Genomic DNA, 13,294 nt, shown 5'->3' with positions numbered 1-13,294 from the left:
TCCAAAGATCATGCGATGCCACCGCTTCTAATATGACAGTGCACTCGCTGACATGCCCCTTGTACTGGCCCTGCCAAGCAAATGGACAGTTCTTCCACTCCCAGTGCATACAATCTATGCTGCCAAGCATGCCTGGAAAGCCTCTAGCTGTGTTGGTCGCCAACAATCTCTCTGTATCAGCGGCAGTTGGCTGCCTCAAGTACTCTGGGCCAAACACCTCGATCACAGCCTGGCAGAACTTGTACATTGACATCAGACATGTTGTCTCGCGCATACGCACGTACTCATCCACCGATCACTTGGAATTCCATACGCAAGCATGCGGACGGCCGCGGTGCATTTCTGGTAAGAGGAGAACCCAAGCTTGCCAAGGGCATCCGTCTTGCACTCGAAGTATGGGTCATGAGCAACCACTCCCTCTCGGATACGATTGAACACATGCCTTGCCATTCGAAAACGGCGACGGAATTTATCCGGCTTGAAGAGCGGTTTGTTGGAAAAGTAATCAGCATAGAGCAGGGCGTGGCCTCTCTCCCTGTTGCGGTTTAGGTTGGGAGCACGGCCAGGGACTGACCCCCTGTACCATGGAAGCTGCCGTTGAATGTGGTCGTGAACGACCAGTGCAGCCACCACAAGATCTTCATCATCCGACGATGAATCATCCGATGAACAAAGGAAGTGGTGGAAGAAAAACTCGTCTCCACTGTACATACCTTTGTGGGCAAAATGTCGAACACCTTGCGGTCGTGCTGGCGAAGAGGCCGCGATGATCACCTCCACGCAGCAGGGGTGGTTGTCGGCCGGCTACTGGCCGCTCTGGAGCCGTCGGAAGCTGTCGCGGCCGCCGTGGTACGTCACCGGCGGTCGTGTCTCCTCTGCCACCGGCAAAGACGGCGACGGCCAAACCTCCTCCGAACGACGGCCAAAACTACGGCGAAAGCGCGGGCGTGGTGGCGGCCATGTCTACACGTGGTTTGGTATGGATGGCCGGGGGCTGCGCGGTGAGGAGGCGGTCAGAGAATAGCGGCGGCGTTGGCGGCGAGGCAGGGCGGGAGACAGAGGGTCGAAGCGTTGGGAGGGAGGGACTGCTAGTGTCCCCGACAGGCGGGCCACGGGAGGGACAAGGGCATGCGTCGCGGCCGTCCGCGCGCGTCGGTTTCACCCCAAACCGAGCGCAACTTTGGGCCGGGGATGGGTCGAAAACGGACGGATTCCGGACATTTTTCCGTTTGAGGCCGCGCGTTGGGCCGCGCTATCCGTCCGTTTTACCCCAAACGGACGCACCCGTACGAGATGGGGTCGCACGGTGGAGTTGACCTCACGCTATAGAAGGGATTTATTGGACTATTGTCCATACTGTGGGTACAATGCACATCCTCCGCAGAGCATAAAATCTATCCAGAGTAGCCGCATCCTCGGTATTGGACATAGTTCGTACTAGGTCACACTATTTGGTCTCGTAGAATTCAAAGCTATAAATGAAATATGAAACTGCTAAAAACTACCCGTGGAAAGATGAGGTATGTCAGACTTATAGTGGAATGGCCTTGACATCTGTGTATGTCAGGATATTGAGGATAAGCCACTAGATGGCTATGAGAAAGATGGTCGGAGGACCACAAGGAAGTAAGAGATGGTCGTGCAGCGATCATGTTAATGACTTGGACACCATGTTGATTTGTGCTTTATCTTGATCATATTGTAGGTATTTCAGTTATTTATCTTTATTGTTATTCACACCCTAATAGTTAGCATTGTTAAGATAATTGATAGATGTTTGTAACAGCCCAAGACAGAAACCTCATTATTTTTGTGATATGTTCTTGCTTGTGATGTTTGATTATTTTGTTTTTGCATCATGCATCATGACCATCTTTGCTTCGGTGTTTGCATATTTATTTTTTGTCGTTATGATCTAGTGTGAACCCCATCATCTTCTTGCGTATTCATTTGCGTCCGGGGCCCAATTCATATCCAAACCAAACCATGATCAAGTGCTCAAACCCTTCATTAGCTTCTTTCCTCTTTCTCTAATTATTGCAAGTGACATTTTCATGTTCCAAAAATTGTTCAATATTTTCCTATAAATCCTAGATCAAGCAAAGACCACCTCCTCCAGTTTTAAGATCATTTGGAAGTGTTTTCGTTGGGCTAAGGATTTATTCAAGCTTGAATTATTTTCAAACTTGTTTGAATTTGTAGTCTCTAAAAATTTCCAGAGCATTTTTATTTAAATAGTGCACTTTTCCAGGAGTCTGGGGATATTTTTTTATCTCTCAGCTCTTTCGCCTAAACCCCCTGTTAGTTTTCTTCTAATTCTGTGTATGCTGAAAACAGAAAAGAAGAAGAAATCAAAACAGGAAGAAAACCTTACCTGAGCCCAGCCGAGCCGGAGCCCAGCCCACCTGAACCTCTTGCTCTCTCCTGCCTGGTAAATTCCAGTCATGCACTGGACCGGCCCCACCTATCATCCCCCCACCGTGCACCTTTTCTTCCACCTCGATCACATCTCTCTCACACAGTAACTCTCGGCGAGGAGCACACATGGCCACCATGGCCACGGCACCGCGCCAGCTCGTCCTATTAAACCCCCACGCCTCGTCCTAGGGTTCGCCCCTCCTCCTCTCTTCCTCCTCGCGCCGCCGCCAGGTAAGCAGCCAGTTCCACCGCGCCTCATCCCCCAAGCCCGACGCCATGGCCGGGAGGAGCCGGGGCTCTCCTCCGGCGTAGCAAGCTCGCCGGCGACTCCTTCTTCCTCCACGCGCATCGCGACGCCTCCGCGACTCCGTTTCGCGTCCTCCCCGATCCGGATCGCCGCGCCCTGTCTACCTCCCCTGCTTCATCTTCTTCACGGAGCCGAGCTTCACCACGATCAGCGCGTCCTCGAGTCTTCTCCGTCGCGTCTCCGGCCGCCTCGTCTTGTCCTACGGGACCTAGGTGAGCAGCCGCTCCTCCCAGCCCCTCTCCGGTTCAATTCTGTCGCTGTAGCCGCCGATCCCATCGTGCCCGAGGCCAGGGCCGCCCTGGACGACCATGGCAGCGAGCTCAAGCTCGTTGCCCTGCCTCATTCGCGCACACGCACACACTCAGCACCCGCGCCTCCTCATGCACACACGCGCTCGCCGCGCCTCGCGCACACCCGCACCATGCGCAGCAGCACGCCCGCCTGGCCCGCGTGCCTTGCACTGCCTCGTCTCGCATGCCCCATTTTCTCTTCCTGGCCCGCGCTTTTTCCATGGCCCCGAGCCGAGCAACGCTCGAGCTCGAGTGCCCCGCAGCCCTCTGCTTGCCCGCGCTCACCCGCACATGCGTGCGTGCCCGCGCACGTACAGCAGCTCTCCCGCAAGCCGCGCCGTGCCCACACAGCTCCTGTCGCCGCTCCTCGCCATGTTGTGCCGCGCCCGAGTCGAGCATGGGCTCCTGCTCGAGCGTTTGCACGCGCGCGACCGAGACAGGTCGCATCTTGTTTCATTGTTACTTTGGGGAGAAAGGTGGTTCTTTTATCTTGTGTGGTGATTTCTGGATGATATCATTGGTTGTTTATCTTAATCTTGTGCATGCCAGGCCACTAACTGCTACTCGTTTTCCTCTCAATGGTTTTCCTCTTCAGAAACAGTTGTTAGCCAAGATGTGGGTGTTCAACATATTGGGATCTTTCTGGGATCTTCTGATCAAGATACGCGCGTTCAAGATGTTTGGATCTTTCAAGGATCTAAAGATGCTGGCATTCATCGGCGGCGTTACGAGTCTGTTTCTTGTGGGTAACAGCGTCTCGGATCCATCACCAGTGATTGAGGCACTCCGCAGCCTCAACGCAACATCCATAACGTGCGACGCCAAACAAGTGGCTCATCACTACAAGAACCTGGCCTTCGATGTTACTTTTCTCTCCATCGCAATGGCCCTCGCAGCTTGTATTGTTTATCTTGTCAAGATCATCGTTGATGCCGGTGCCCATGAAGAAGAGCAGGAGCTACGCGAGGCCGATCCCACCACTGCCGCGCAGGCTGCCATTGATCGCACCCTCGCGGCTAATGCTTCTAAGGCCGCCTCGGATGCCGAAGCAGAGGCTGTCCAGGCCGAAGCGGACGCCAAGCGCGTCGCCGCGGAGATGTGCGCCGCCTTCGACAACGCCCTCAAGGTCAAAGAGATCGCCAGATCCGACGCCAATCAGGCAATCGAAGCTGCCCAAGCCGCCGATGAGAATTTGGCCCAAGCCAAGGCCAACCCTGTCGACGACGTCGTTGCCGCGCAGAAGAGGATCGAGGACTTGGAGATGGCTGTCGACGAGGCGGCTAAGGCGGCAACTCAAGCCGAGGAGACAGCTGCAAAGGCGGACAAGGAGCTCGACTTCATCGACAAGGATCTCAAGGAAGCAAACGACGAGGTGAAGCGGAAGACCGATGCGACTCGGGCTGCCAAGAAACACGCCGAGGCTGCAAAGAAGACCGCCGACGCCGCCAAACTCAAGACCGGTATGGCCCGTTTCCCTCTCTGGAAGAGGTTGATTTTGCCTGTTTCAGTTTGCCATCATAGTATGCTTGTACGCTTGTGTTGTCGCAATCTTTTCTTTCACGGAGCTGCTTGAGTACAAGACTGATTGTGTTCGCTTCGAGGGCGATTCAGGGAGTCGCCATGTTACCCGTACAGCCTTGTCAGTCTGCAAGTACATGTTGTTTATGGCATTCTGCTGCCTCCATCTCATGATCTTTCTTGGGGCATGTTGCAAGAACTGAGTATGGCAGATGTAGAGATGATAATGATGCAGTGTTGTAATTGTATCGGGATATATGTCCTTCTGGCTCTGTCTAGAATTGGGCTGCATGTGGTGTTGTAATCATGATTTATTATGAACACGCGGTTTCTTTCCGAAGAAAATCCTATGGGACGGGGCCTCATAGTGTCCCTCCTGGGGCTCCTCCTCAGATTTTGACACGTCATCAATGGCACACATCTTAAAGCGAGACTAATTCCCTAATTAGTTGGTACGTACATCAACTAGATATTGCGCAGTATTCGTACGATACAGTATCAATCGAATCGATACTTTCCATCTAACGAAAGAGAACGAACATGGCGATCTTCTCGCTGGCTCGCCGCTGCATCAGACCTTGGCGCCATCGCGCCTTATCCCATGGCGACCCCTCCATGCGCCGGTGACGACGACCCTCACGAAAACGGCGGCGTCGTCGTGAGCTCTCCCCGCGCCGGTGACGCGGACATGCTCGTCGTCCCTCGCGGAACCAATAGCGACAGCCACATAATGATGTCCACCGTCTCCACCACAAGCCTGCCAACACGGCAACGCCGGCGTCGGCGGCAAGCCAGCCATCTCCCGATGCCGACCTTGCAGATTTCTAGTCATTCTGACATTCACAGATGTGAACATTCAGAGATCATTAGAGAAAAACATTCAGAGTTTCTGTGATCACAGTATCTATGCGTTGTGATTATAAACATTCAGATATTTTACCACATTAAAATTGATGTTGAGCTTCTTCAAATTATGTCAGTAGTATGTGGCATCTTAAGACTGAATGTTGGCATTGGCCAAACAATTGGAATTCCAACGACAACTTTCTGATATTTATTGATACATGATAAACTTTGGGTACGTTGAGAGGGTTATTTATCAGTACATTCTGTTGTAAGTTTCAGACCTTCTGTTGGTGATGGAGACGCGATTACAACCGACACTGTATTGTGTAACACAGTAGCTAGAGCAGAAATGAAAGCTAATTGTGATGTTGACCAGGACCAAGAGCTAAAATGAAAGATATAGCGGTGATGCTGATCAGGATCATCAGTCTAGATAGCTCTACTACATTCATAAGTGCAATGGGAAAGAAAAGGGTGGGGAAAATAAAGACTGATGAATGAATACAAATTAAATTCTGGCAAAAATAAATGGTATTCAAGTGTGAAAGATCTGATAATTAATCGGGAAAAATAATCTGATATTATCTCTGTCGACAAGAAGAAATAAAATATACTGCTGCTGCTGCTATCCTACTTCTTTGATGCGTAAGGAAGGGTTCACTTCATCAAAAATCTAATCTTTTTGAAGTTTGCAGCACCTCTGAAGCTTGATCAGCTTGTAGCAAAAGTTCTGTATATCCTCCAGGGATCAACGGAATAAACATAGTCGAAGATTCCGTGTTGAACATATTATTTGCAAAGATTGGTATTGCAGTATTAGAACTTGGGCCTGCCTCCGAATATCCCTGCTTCATAATAAAACAACAAATGTTTAGAGATTTCGGGGTACAATTAAATTGCCTGAAATATGTTCAAGAAAGCAATTTGTCTTACAGTATACTGTTGAGGACCTTCTGCAGCAAAATCATATGTTGTTTCTTCGTTTCCAAATCCCTGTGTGTAAGTAAGTAGGAAACTGATTACCACAAATTTATTTTTAGAAGACATAAAAGAACATTGTGTAAGTTGTCTTACAATTGATTTTTCATGTCCTTCTTCAGCCCGATCATTTTTTTTTACTTTCTTTTTACCTCCTCCTGCTCATACATATGAATGTGCAATACATTAATGTCTATTCAAAAACCAGAGGTCAAAAGTAAGAATAAATGTGGTTGTAGTACCTTTCTTTTGGGTGGTCTTCGACTTCTTTGGTTTCGCCTTTTCAAGTGGACCTTTCAATCTTTTTTCCTTTGGACCTTTTATCGCTTCAGGGACTTTGAATGATATTTTACCTGTTAATATGTCTTGAGTATTTTGAGGTATATTGTTGAAAGCATGCTCATTAGTATTCTGAGGAATATTCTCATGTTCGGCACACCTTTTTTCGCTTAGTAAATCATCTGCCTCCAGATCTAATTTATCTATAGCTTCCTCCAATTTTGTAAGTAGTTCTTCTGAAACTGAGCACTTCATTGCAGTAGATGTTGCTTTCCGAGCTATACGTGCCGCACGTGTCTGCAAAGATTCCTTCTCACTTTTGATGGTCTTTGTCGAAAATCCTCTCTTTGCATATTTCGTCCATCGGTGTAGTATACATTGAGATGGCAAAGTGAAAACCTCGTTGATGTTCAACACTCGCAGAGCATGCTTGCACAGAATACCTATCCATAATTCATACTTTAGTACAGATTTAATGACAACTATGATGTAAACTACTAAAATGTCAAAATGTTTTTTCGTACCTATGGATTCAAACCTTCTGCAAGAACATGAAATGGTGACATCCTCAGAATTGAAGACAACCAGTGCCTCATCCTCATATTTCATAGGTGACACCATGTAAGTTTTGACTGTCCCCTCAGTGGATACTAACTGACACTTGGCAGAAAATTGCTGCTTAAACTACTCCTCAAATTCAGAATAAAGGCTTCTTGTATACGATTCGGCAGCAGTCTTCAACATAGGTAAGTTTCTAATGCAGGTGACCGGTTTAGACTGACGTGATCTATAGTCCTCGTCGAGTTCATTTTCCCGAAGGCTAGCGGCACACTTATCATATTCTACTAGGAGTTCTGAAAGGCAAAGTCTCTTACGAAATCTTTTCTTAAACACATTGTTCATACCTTCGCTCCTTTGAGTTGAAGTCATGTTGGCGCAAAAGGAATCACGGCGGTAGACAGTAGCCCACTTCTCACGCAGATCATATAGTTGTTGTAACCATGTGTTATCCTGAAGGTTGTAAGCAGTCAACAATTCTTGCCACTTCATTTCAAAGTATGCCACTGACCTTTCCTCATAGACACATCTCTTAAAATCAGCAAGGAACTTAGGATGGTCTGAAATTACATGGCTAAGATGCTTAGGAGCATTTTGATAAATGTGCCACAAACAGAGACGGTGCTTTGTATTTGGGAGAACAATCCTGATTGCTTTCGCCATGGCAGCACACTATCGGTGAATATTGTTGCGGGTGCCTTGCCAGACATGGCGGTTAAGAATGTGTTGAAGAGCCAGATAAATGAATCTGTGGTTTCATCACATAGCAACGCAGCTCCAAAAAGAATGGTCTGCTTATGATGATTTGTTCCAAGTAGTGGTGCAAAAGGCATTTCAAACTTGTTTGTCTGAAATGTTGTGTCAAAGGACAAAACATCACCAAAGCAATCATAGTCCATGATAGCTTCACCATCTGCCCAAAAGAAATTAGCTATCCGGCAATCCTCTTCATATAATTGTATAGCATAAAAAAAAGAAGGATCATTTAACTGCTTGTTCTTTAGGAATTCCAGCAATGTTTGTGCATCATTAACTTCCAGATACTTCCTGCGCTCACGACCAATGTGGTTATTGGAATCCATCCGCAAGAAAGGTACATTATGGGGTCCTTTATACCACTGCTTGAAAAAACCGTACACTTCGGCTGGCTTTATTCCGGCTTCACGCATCTCACCAATCATAAGTTTATCAGACGCCGCAATACGACGTTGCGACCTCAACATGTGCCTCTTATCTAGACTTGCCAAATCATGGTTGTGCTCAAGAATAACCTTTTGCACATTCCAAACGCCATCACGAGAAATACTGAGCTGAACACGGGCATCACAATCACACCTTGTTGTGGCATTTTCTTTCTTGGTGTCATGCGATGAATGAGTTTCTCGTTCACCCTGTTTGCTGCAAACCAAATGTTTCTGATAAAGTGTTCCATCTCGTCTCAACTTCGTGTGGCTCTTTCGAATGCTGAAGCCAACTTTACGAGCATGTTGGTTATAAAAATCATATGCCTCATCCTCAGACTTAAATGCCATTCCAACTGTAGGTATGGATTTATCATTTACATCCTCCTCCTGCAGTACGTACATTCATACACAAATTTAAATTCATATCATTTTTTCATGCACAGGCAATACACAAAAAATCCCGTGTTGTGTTGTCCGTCGGGCATGTGGTGTTTCTGTCTAGGAATTCTATGGACTCGATGGTGAGTGTAAGTTGGAGGTTCTACCGTCTCCCAAGGTTATTTTAAAAAAAACTCTGGTTTTATTCATTTGTAATGAGTAGTACATAGTTTATGAGGATCATTACAATTTCATTTAAAGGCTCCTCAAATCAATCGGAAGTCAAAGAAAATCTAGCTAATCTAGCAAGCTCGTGAGCTACTTTATTTGCTTCTCTATTACAGTGCTCAGATCTAGCAGTAACAAAATCACAAGCATAATGATAACAATCATCAAAGATTGCTGCCGCCGCACCCGCCGACTGTTCTCCATCATTAATAGTTTCAGTCACCTCCATATTATCCAAATTTATAACAAGGCGATTGCATCCCGCCCTTTGCGCCAGTGTTAGACCGAATTTGAGAGCTAAAGCTTCTGCCATCAATACATCCGCGCAAAAATCTATTTTCTCATTCCCTCTAGCAATAAACTTACCTTTTTTCGTCTCGAAGGACGCTCCCATGGAACCCCTAAGAAGATTGTGATCAAAAGAAGCATCAACATTAAGTTTAGCGAAACCTCTTGGAGGACAAAACCAGACCACCTTCTTCATCGACGCCTTGGGGATGATGCATTAACAAAAAAATTGGTCAGAGCAAGAATCCCCATCGAGATCTGAGTTATATTTTGAGTTTTCTCATTGTGTACCAACTTTCGTCTTTCTCACCATAGATACCATGCTGAAATAGCAATCATCTCATGTACATTGTGGTAACCCAATTGTTGGAAATATGCCCTAGAGGAAATAATAAAAGGATTATTATTGTATTTCTTTGTTCATGATAATTGTCTTTTATTCATGCTATAATTGTATTATCCGGAAATCGTAATACACGTGTGAATACTTAGACCACAACATGTCCCTAGTGAGCCTCTAATTGACTAGCTCGTTGATCAACAGATAGTCATGGTTTCCTGACTATGGACATTGAATGTCATTGATAACGGGATCACATCATTAGGAGAATGATGTGATGGACAAGACCCAATCCTAAGCATAGCTCAAAGATCGTGTAGTTCGTTTGCTAGAGCTTTTCCAATGTCAAGTATCTTTTCCTTAGACCATGAGATCGTGTAACTCCCGGATACCGTAGGAGTGCTTTGGGTGTACCAAACGTCGCAACGTAACTGGGTGACTATAAAGGTGCACTACAGGTATCTCCGAAAGTGTCTGTTCGGTTGACACGGATCGAGACTGGGATTTGTCACTCCGTATGACGGAGAGGTATCTCTGGGCCCACTCGGTAATGCATCATCATAATGAGCTCAAAGTGACCAAGTGTCTGGTCACGGGATCATGCATTACGGTACGAGTAAAGTGACTTGCCGGTAACGAGATTGAACGAGGTATTGAGATACCGACGATCGAATCTCGGGCAAGTAACGTACTGATTAACAAAGGGAATTGTATATGGGGTTGCTTAAATCCTCGACATCGTGGTTCATCCGATGAAGTCATCGAGGAGTATGTGGGAGCCAACATGGGTATCCATATCCCGTTGTTGGTTATTGACCGGAGAGCCGTCTCGGTCCTGTCTGCATGTCTCCCGAACCCGTAGGGTCTACACACTTAAGGTTCGGTGACGCTAGGGTTGTATGAATATGAGTATGCAGCAAACCGAAAGTTGTTCGGAGTCCCGGATGAGATCCCGGACGTCACGAGGAGTTCCGGAATGGTTTGGAGGTAAAGAATTATATATATGAACTGCAGTTTCGGCCATCGGGAGAGTTTCGGGGGTCACCGGTATTGTACCCGGACCACCAGAAGGGTCCTGGGGGTCCACTGGGTGGGGCCACCTATCCCAGAGGACCCCGTGGGCTGAAGTGGGAGGGGAACCAGCCCCTAGTGGGCTGGTGCGCCCCCCTTGCCCCCCTGCGCCTAGGGTTGGTAACCTTAGGGTGGGGGCGCCTCCACTTGCCTTGGGGGGGCACTCCACCCACCTGACCGCTGCCCCCCTTCAGGGCCCCCCAGGGGGCCTATATAAAAGGGGGAAGAGGGAGAGAAGCCTCACCCTGAAGTCTTGGCGCCTCCCTCTCCCCTGCTACACCTCCTCCTCCCGCAGTCGCTTGGCGAAGCCCTGCCGGAACCCTGCTGCATCCACCACCACGCTGTCGTGTTGCTGGATCTTCAGCAACCTCTCCTTCCCCCTTGCTGGATCAAGAAGGAGGAGACGTCATGCTGACCGTACATGTGTTGAACACGGAGGTGCCGTCCGTTCGGCGCTAGGATCTCCGGTGATTTGGATCACGACAAGAACGACTCCCTCAACCCCGTTCTCTTGAACGCTTCCGCACGCGATCTACAAGGGTATGTAGATGCACTCCTCTCTCTTGTTGCTAGATGAACTCATAGATTGATCTTGGTGAGCGTAGGAAAATTTTATTTTATGCAACGTTCCCTACAGTGGCATCATGAGCTAGGTCTATGCGTAGTTCTCTATTGGACGAGTAGAACACAAATCTGTTGTGGGCGTAGATCTTGTCAACTTGCTTGCCACTACTACTCTTATTTTGCTTCAGCGGTATTGTGGGATGAAGCGGCCCGGACCGACCTTACACGTACGCTTACGTGAGACAGGTTCCACCGACTGACATGCACTAGTTGCATAAGGTGGCTAGCGGGTGTCTGTCTCTCCCACTTTAGTTGGAGCGGATTCGATGAAAAGGGTCCTTATGAAGGGTAAATAGAAGTTGACAAAATCACGTTGTGGTTATTCGTAGGTAAGAAAACGTTCTTGCTAGAGCCCAATTGCAGCCACGTAAAAGATGCAACTACAATTAGAGGACGTCTAACTTGTTTTTGCAGCAATTGCTATGTGATGTGATATGGCCAAAAGTTGTGATGAATGATGAATGATATATTGTGATGTATGAGATCATGTTCTTGTAATAGGAATCACGACTTGCATGTCGATGAGTATGACAACCGGCAGGAGCCATAGGAGTTGTCTTAATTATTGTATGACATGAGTGTCAATGACTTAACGCCATGTAATTACTTTACTTTATTGCTAAACCGTTAGCCATAGTAGTAGAAGTAATAGTTGGCGAGCAACTTCATGGAGACACGATGATGGAGATCATGATGATGGAGATCATGGTGTCATGCCGGTGACGAAGATGATCATGGAGCCCCGAAGATGGAGATCGAAGGAGCTATATGATATTGGCCATATCATGTCACTACTATATATAATTGCATGTGATGTTTATTATGTTTATGCATCTTGTTTACTTAGAACGACGGTAGTAAATAAGATGATCCCTTATAATAATTTCAAGAAAGTGTTCCCCCTAACTGTGCGCCGTTGCTAAAGTTCGTCGTTTCGAAGCACCACGTGATGATCGGGTGTGATAGATTCCTACGTTCACATACAACGGGTGTAAGACAGTTTTACACATGCAAAACACTTAGGTTAACTTGACGAGCCTAGCATGTACAGACATGGCCTCAGAACACAGAGACCGAAAGGTCGAACATGAGTCGTATGGAAGATACGATCAACATGGAGATGTTCACCGATGATGACTAGTCCGTCTCACGTGATGATCGGACACGGCCTAGTCGACTCGGATCGTGTAACACTTAGATGACTAGAGGGATGTCAAATCTGAGTGGGAGTTCATTAAATAATTTGATTAGATGAACTTAATTATCATGAACTTAGTCTAAATTCTTTGCAAAATATGTCTTGTAGATCAAATGGCCAATGCTCATGTCAACATGAACTTCAATGCGTTCCTAGAGAAAACCAAGCTGAAAGATGATGGCAGCAACTATACGGACTGGGTCCGGAACCTGAGGATCATCCTCATAGCTGCCAAGAAAGCATATGTCCTAGAAGGACCGCTAGGTGAAGCACCCATCCCAGAGAACCAAGACGTTATGAATGCTTGGCAGTCACGTGCTGATGATTACTCCCTTGTTCAGTGCGGCATGATTTACAGCTTAGAACCGGGGCTCCAAAAGCGTTTTGAGCAACATGGAGCATATGAGATGTTCGAGGAGCTGAAAATGGTTTTCCAAGCTCATGCCCGGGTCGAGAGATATGAAGTCTCCGACAAATTCTATAGTTGTAAGATGGAGGAAAATAGTTCTGTCAGTGAGCACATACTCAAAATGTCTGGGTTGCACAACTGCATGTCCCAGCTGGACATCAACCTCCCGGACGAGGCGGACATTGACAGAATCCTTCAGTCGCTCCCACCGAGCTACAAGAGCTTTGTGATGAACTACAATATGCAGGGGATGGTGAAGACTATTCCTGAAGTATTCTCAATGCTGAAGTCAGCAGAGGTTGAAATCAAGAAAGAACATCAAGTGTTGATGGTCAATAAAACCACTAAGTTCAAGAAGGGCAAGGGTAAGAAGAACTTCA

At 47.2% G+C, this 13,294-nt stretch overlaps 1 protein-coding gene across 1 annotated transcript; it reads left to right on the top strand.

Annotated features, from left to right (window-relative positions):
* Window positions 1-2,493: 2,493 nt before the first annotated feature.
* Window positions 2,494-4,789, top strand: LOC123092002 (uncharacterized). Its single transcript, XM_044513644.1, has 2 exons — window positions 2,494-2,937; window positions 3,611-4,789. The coding sequence occupies exon 2, from the start codon at window positions 3,629-3,631 to the stop codon at window positions 4,586-4,588; it is 960 nt and encodes a 319-aa protein (XP_044369579.1). The 5' UTR covers window positions 2,494-2,937; window positions 3,611-3,628; the 3' UTR covers window positions 4,589-4,789.
* Window positions 4,790-13,294: the final 8,505 nt, after the last annotated feature.

The sequence above is a fragment of the Triticum aestivum genome, chromosome 1B, assembly GCF_018294505.1.
Source record: "Triticum aestivum cultivar Chinese Spring chromosome 1B, IWGSC CS RefSeq v2.1, whole genome shotgun sequence".
In the NCBI taxonomy this organism is placed as follows: Eukaryota; Viridiplantae; Streptophyta; class Magnoliopsida; order Poales; family Poaceae; genus Triticum; species Triticum aestivum.
Note: the sequence above shows the minus strand (reverse complement) of the source record. Positions and strands in the feature narration are given on the sequence as shown.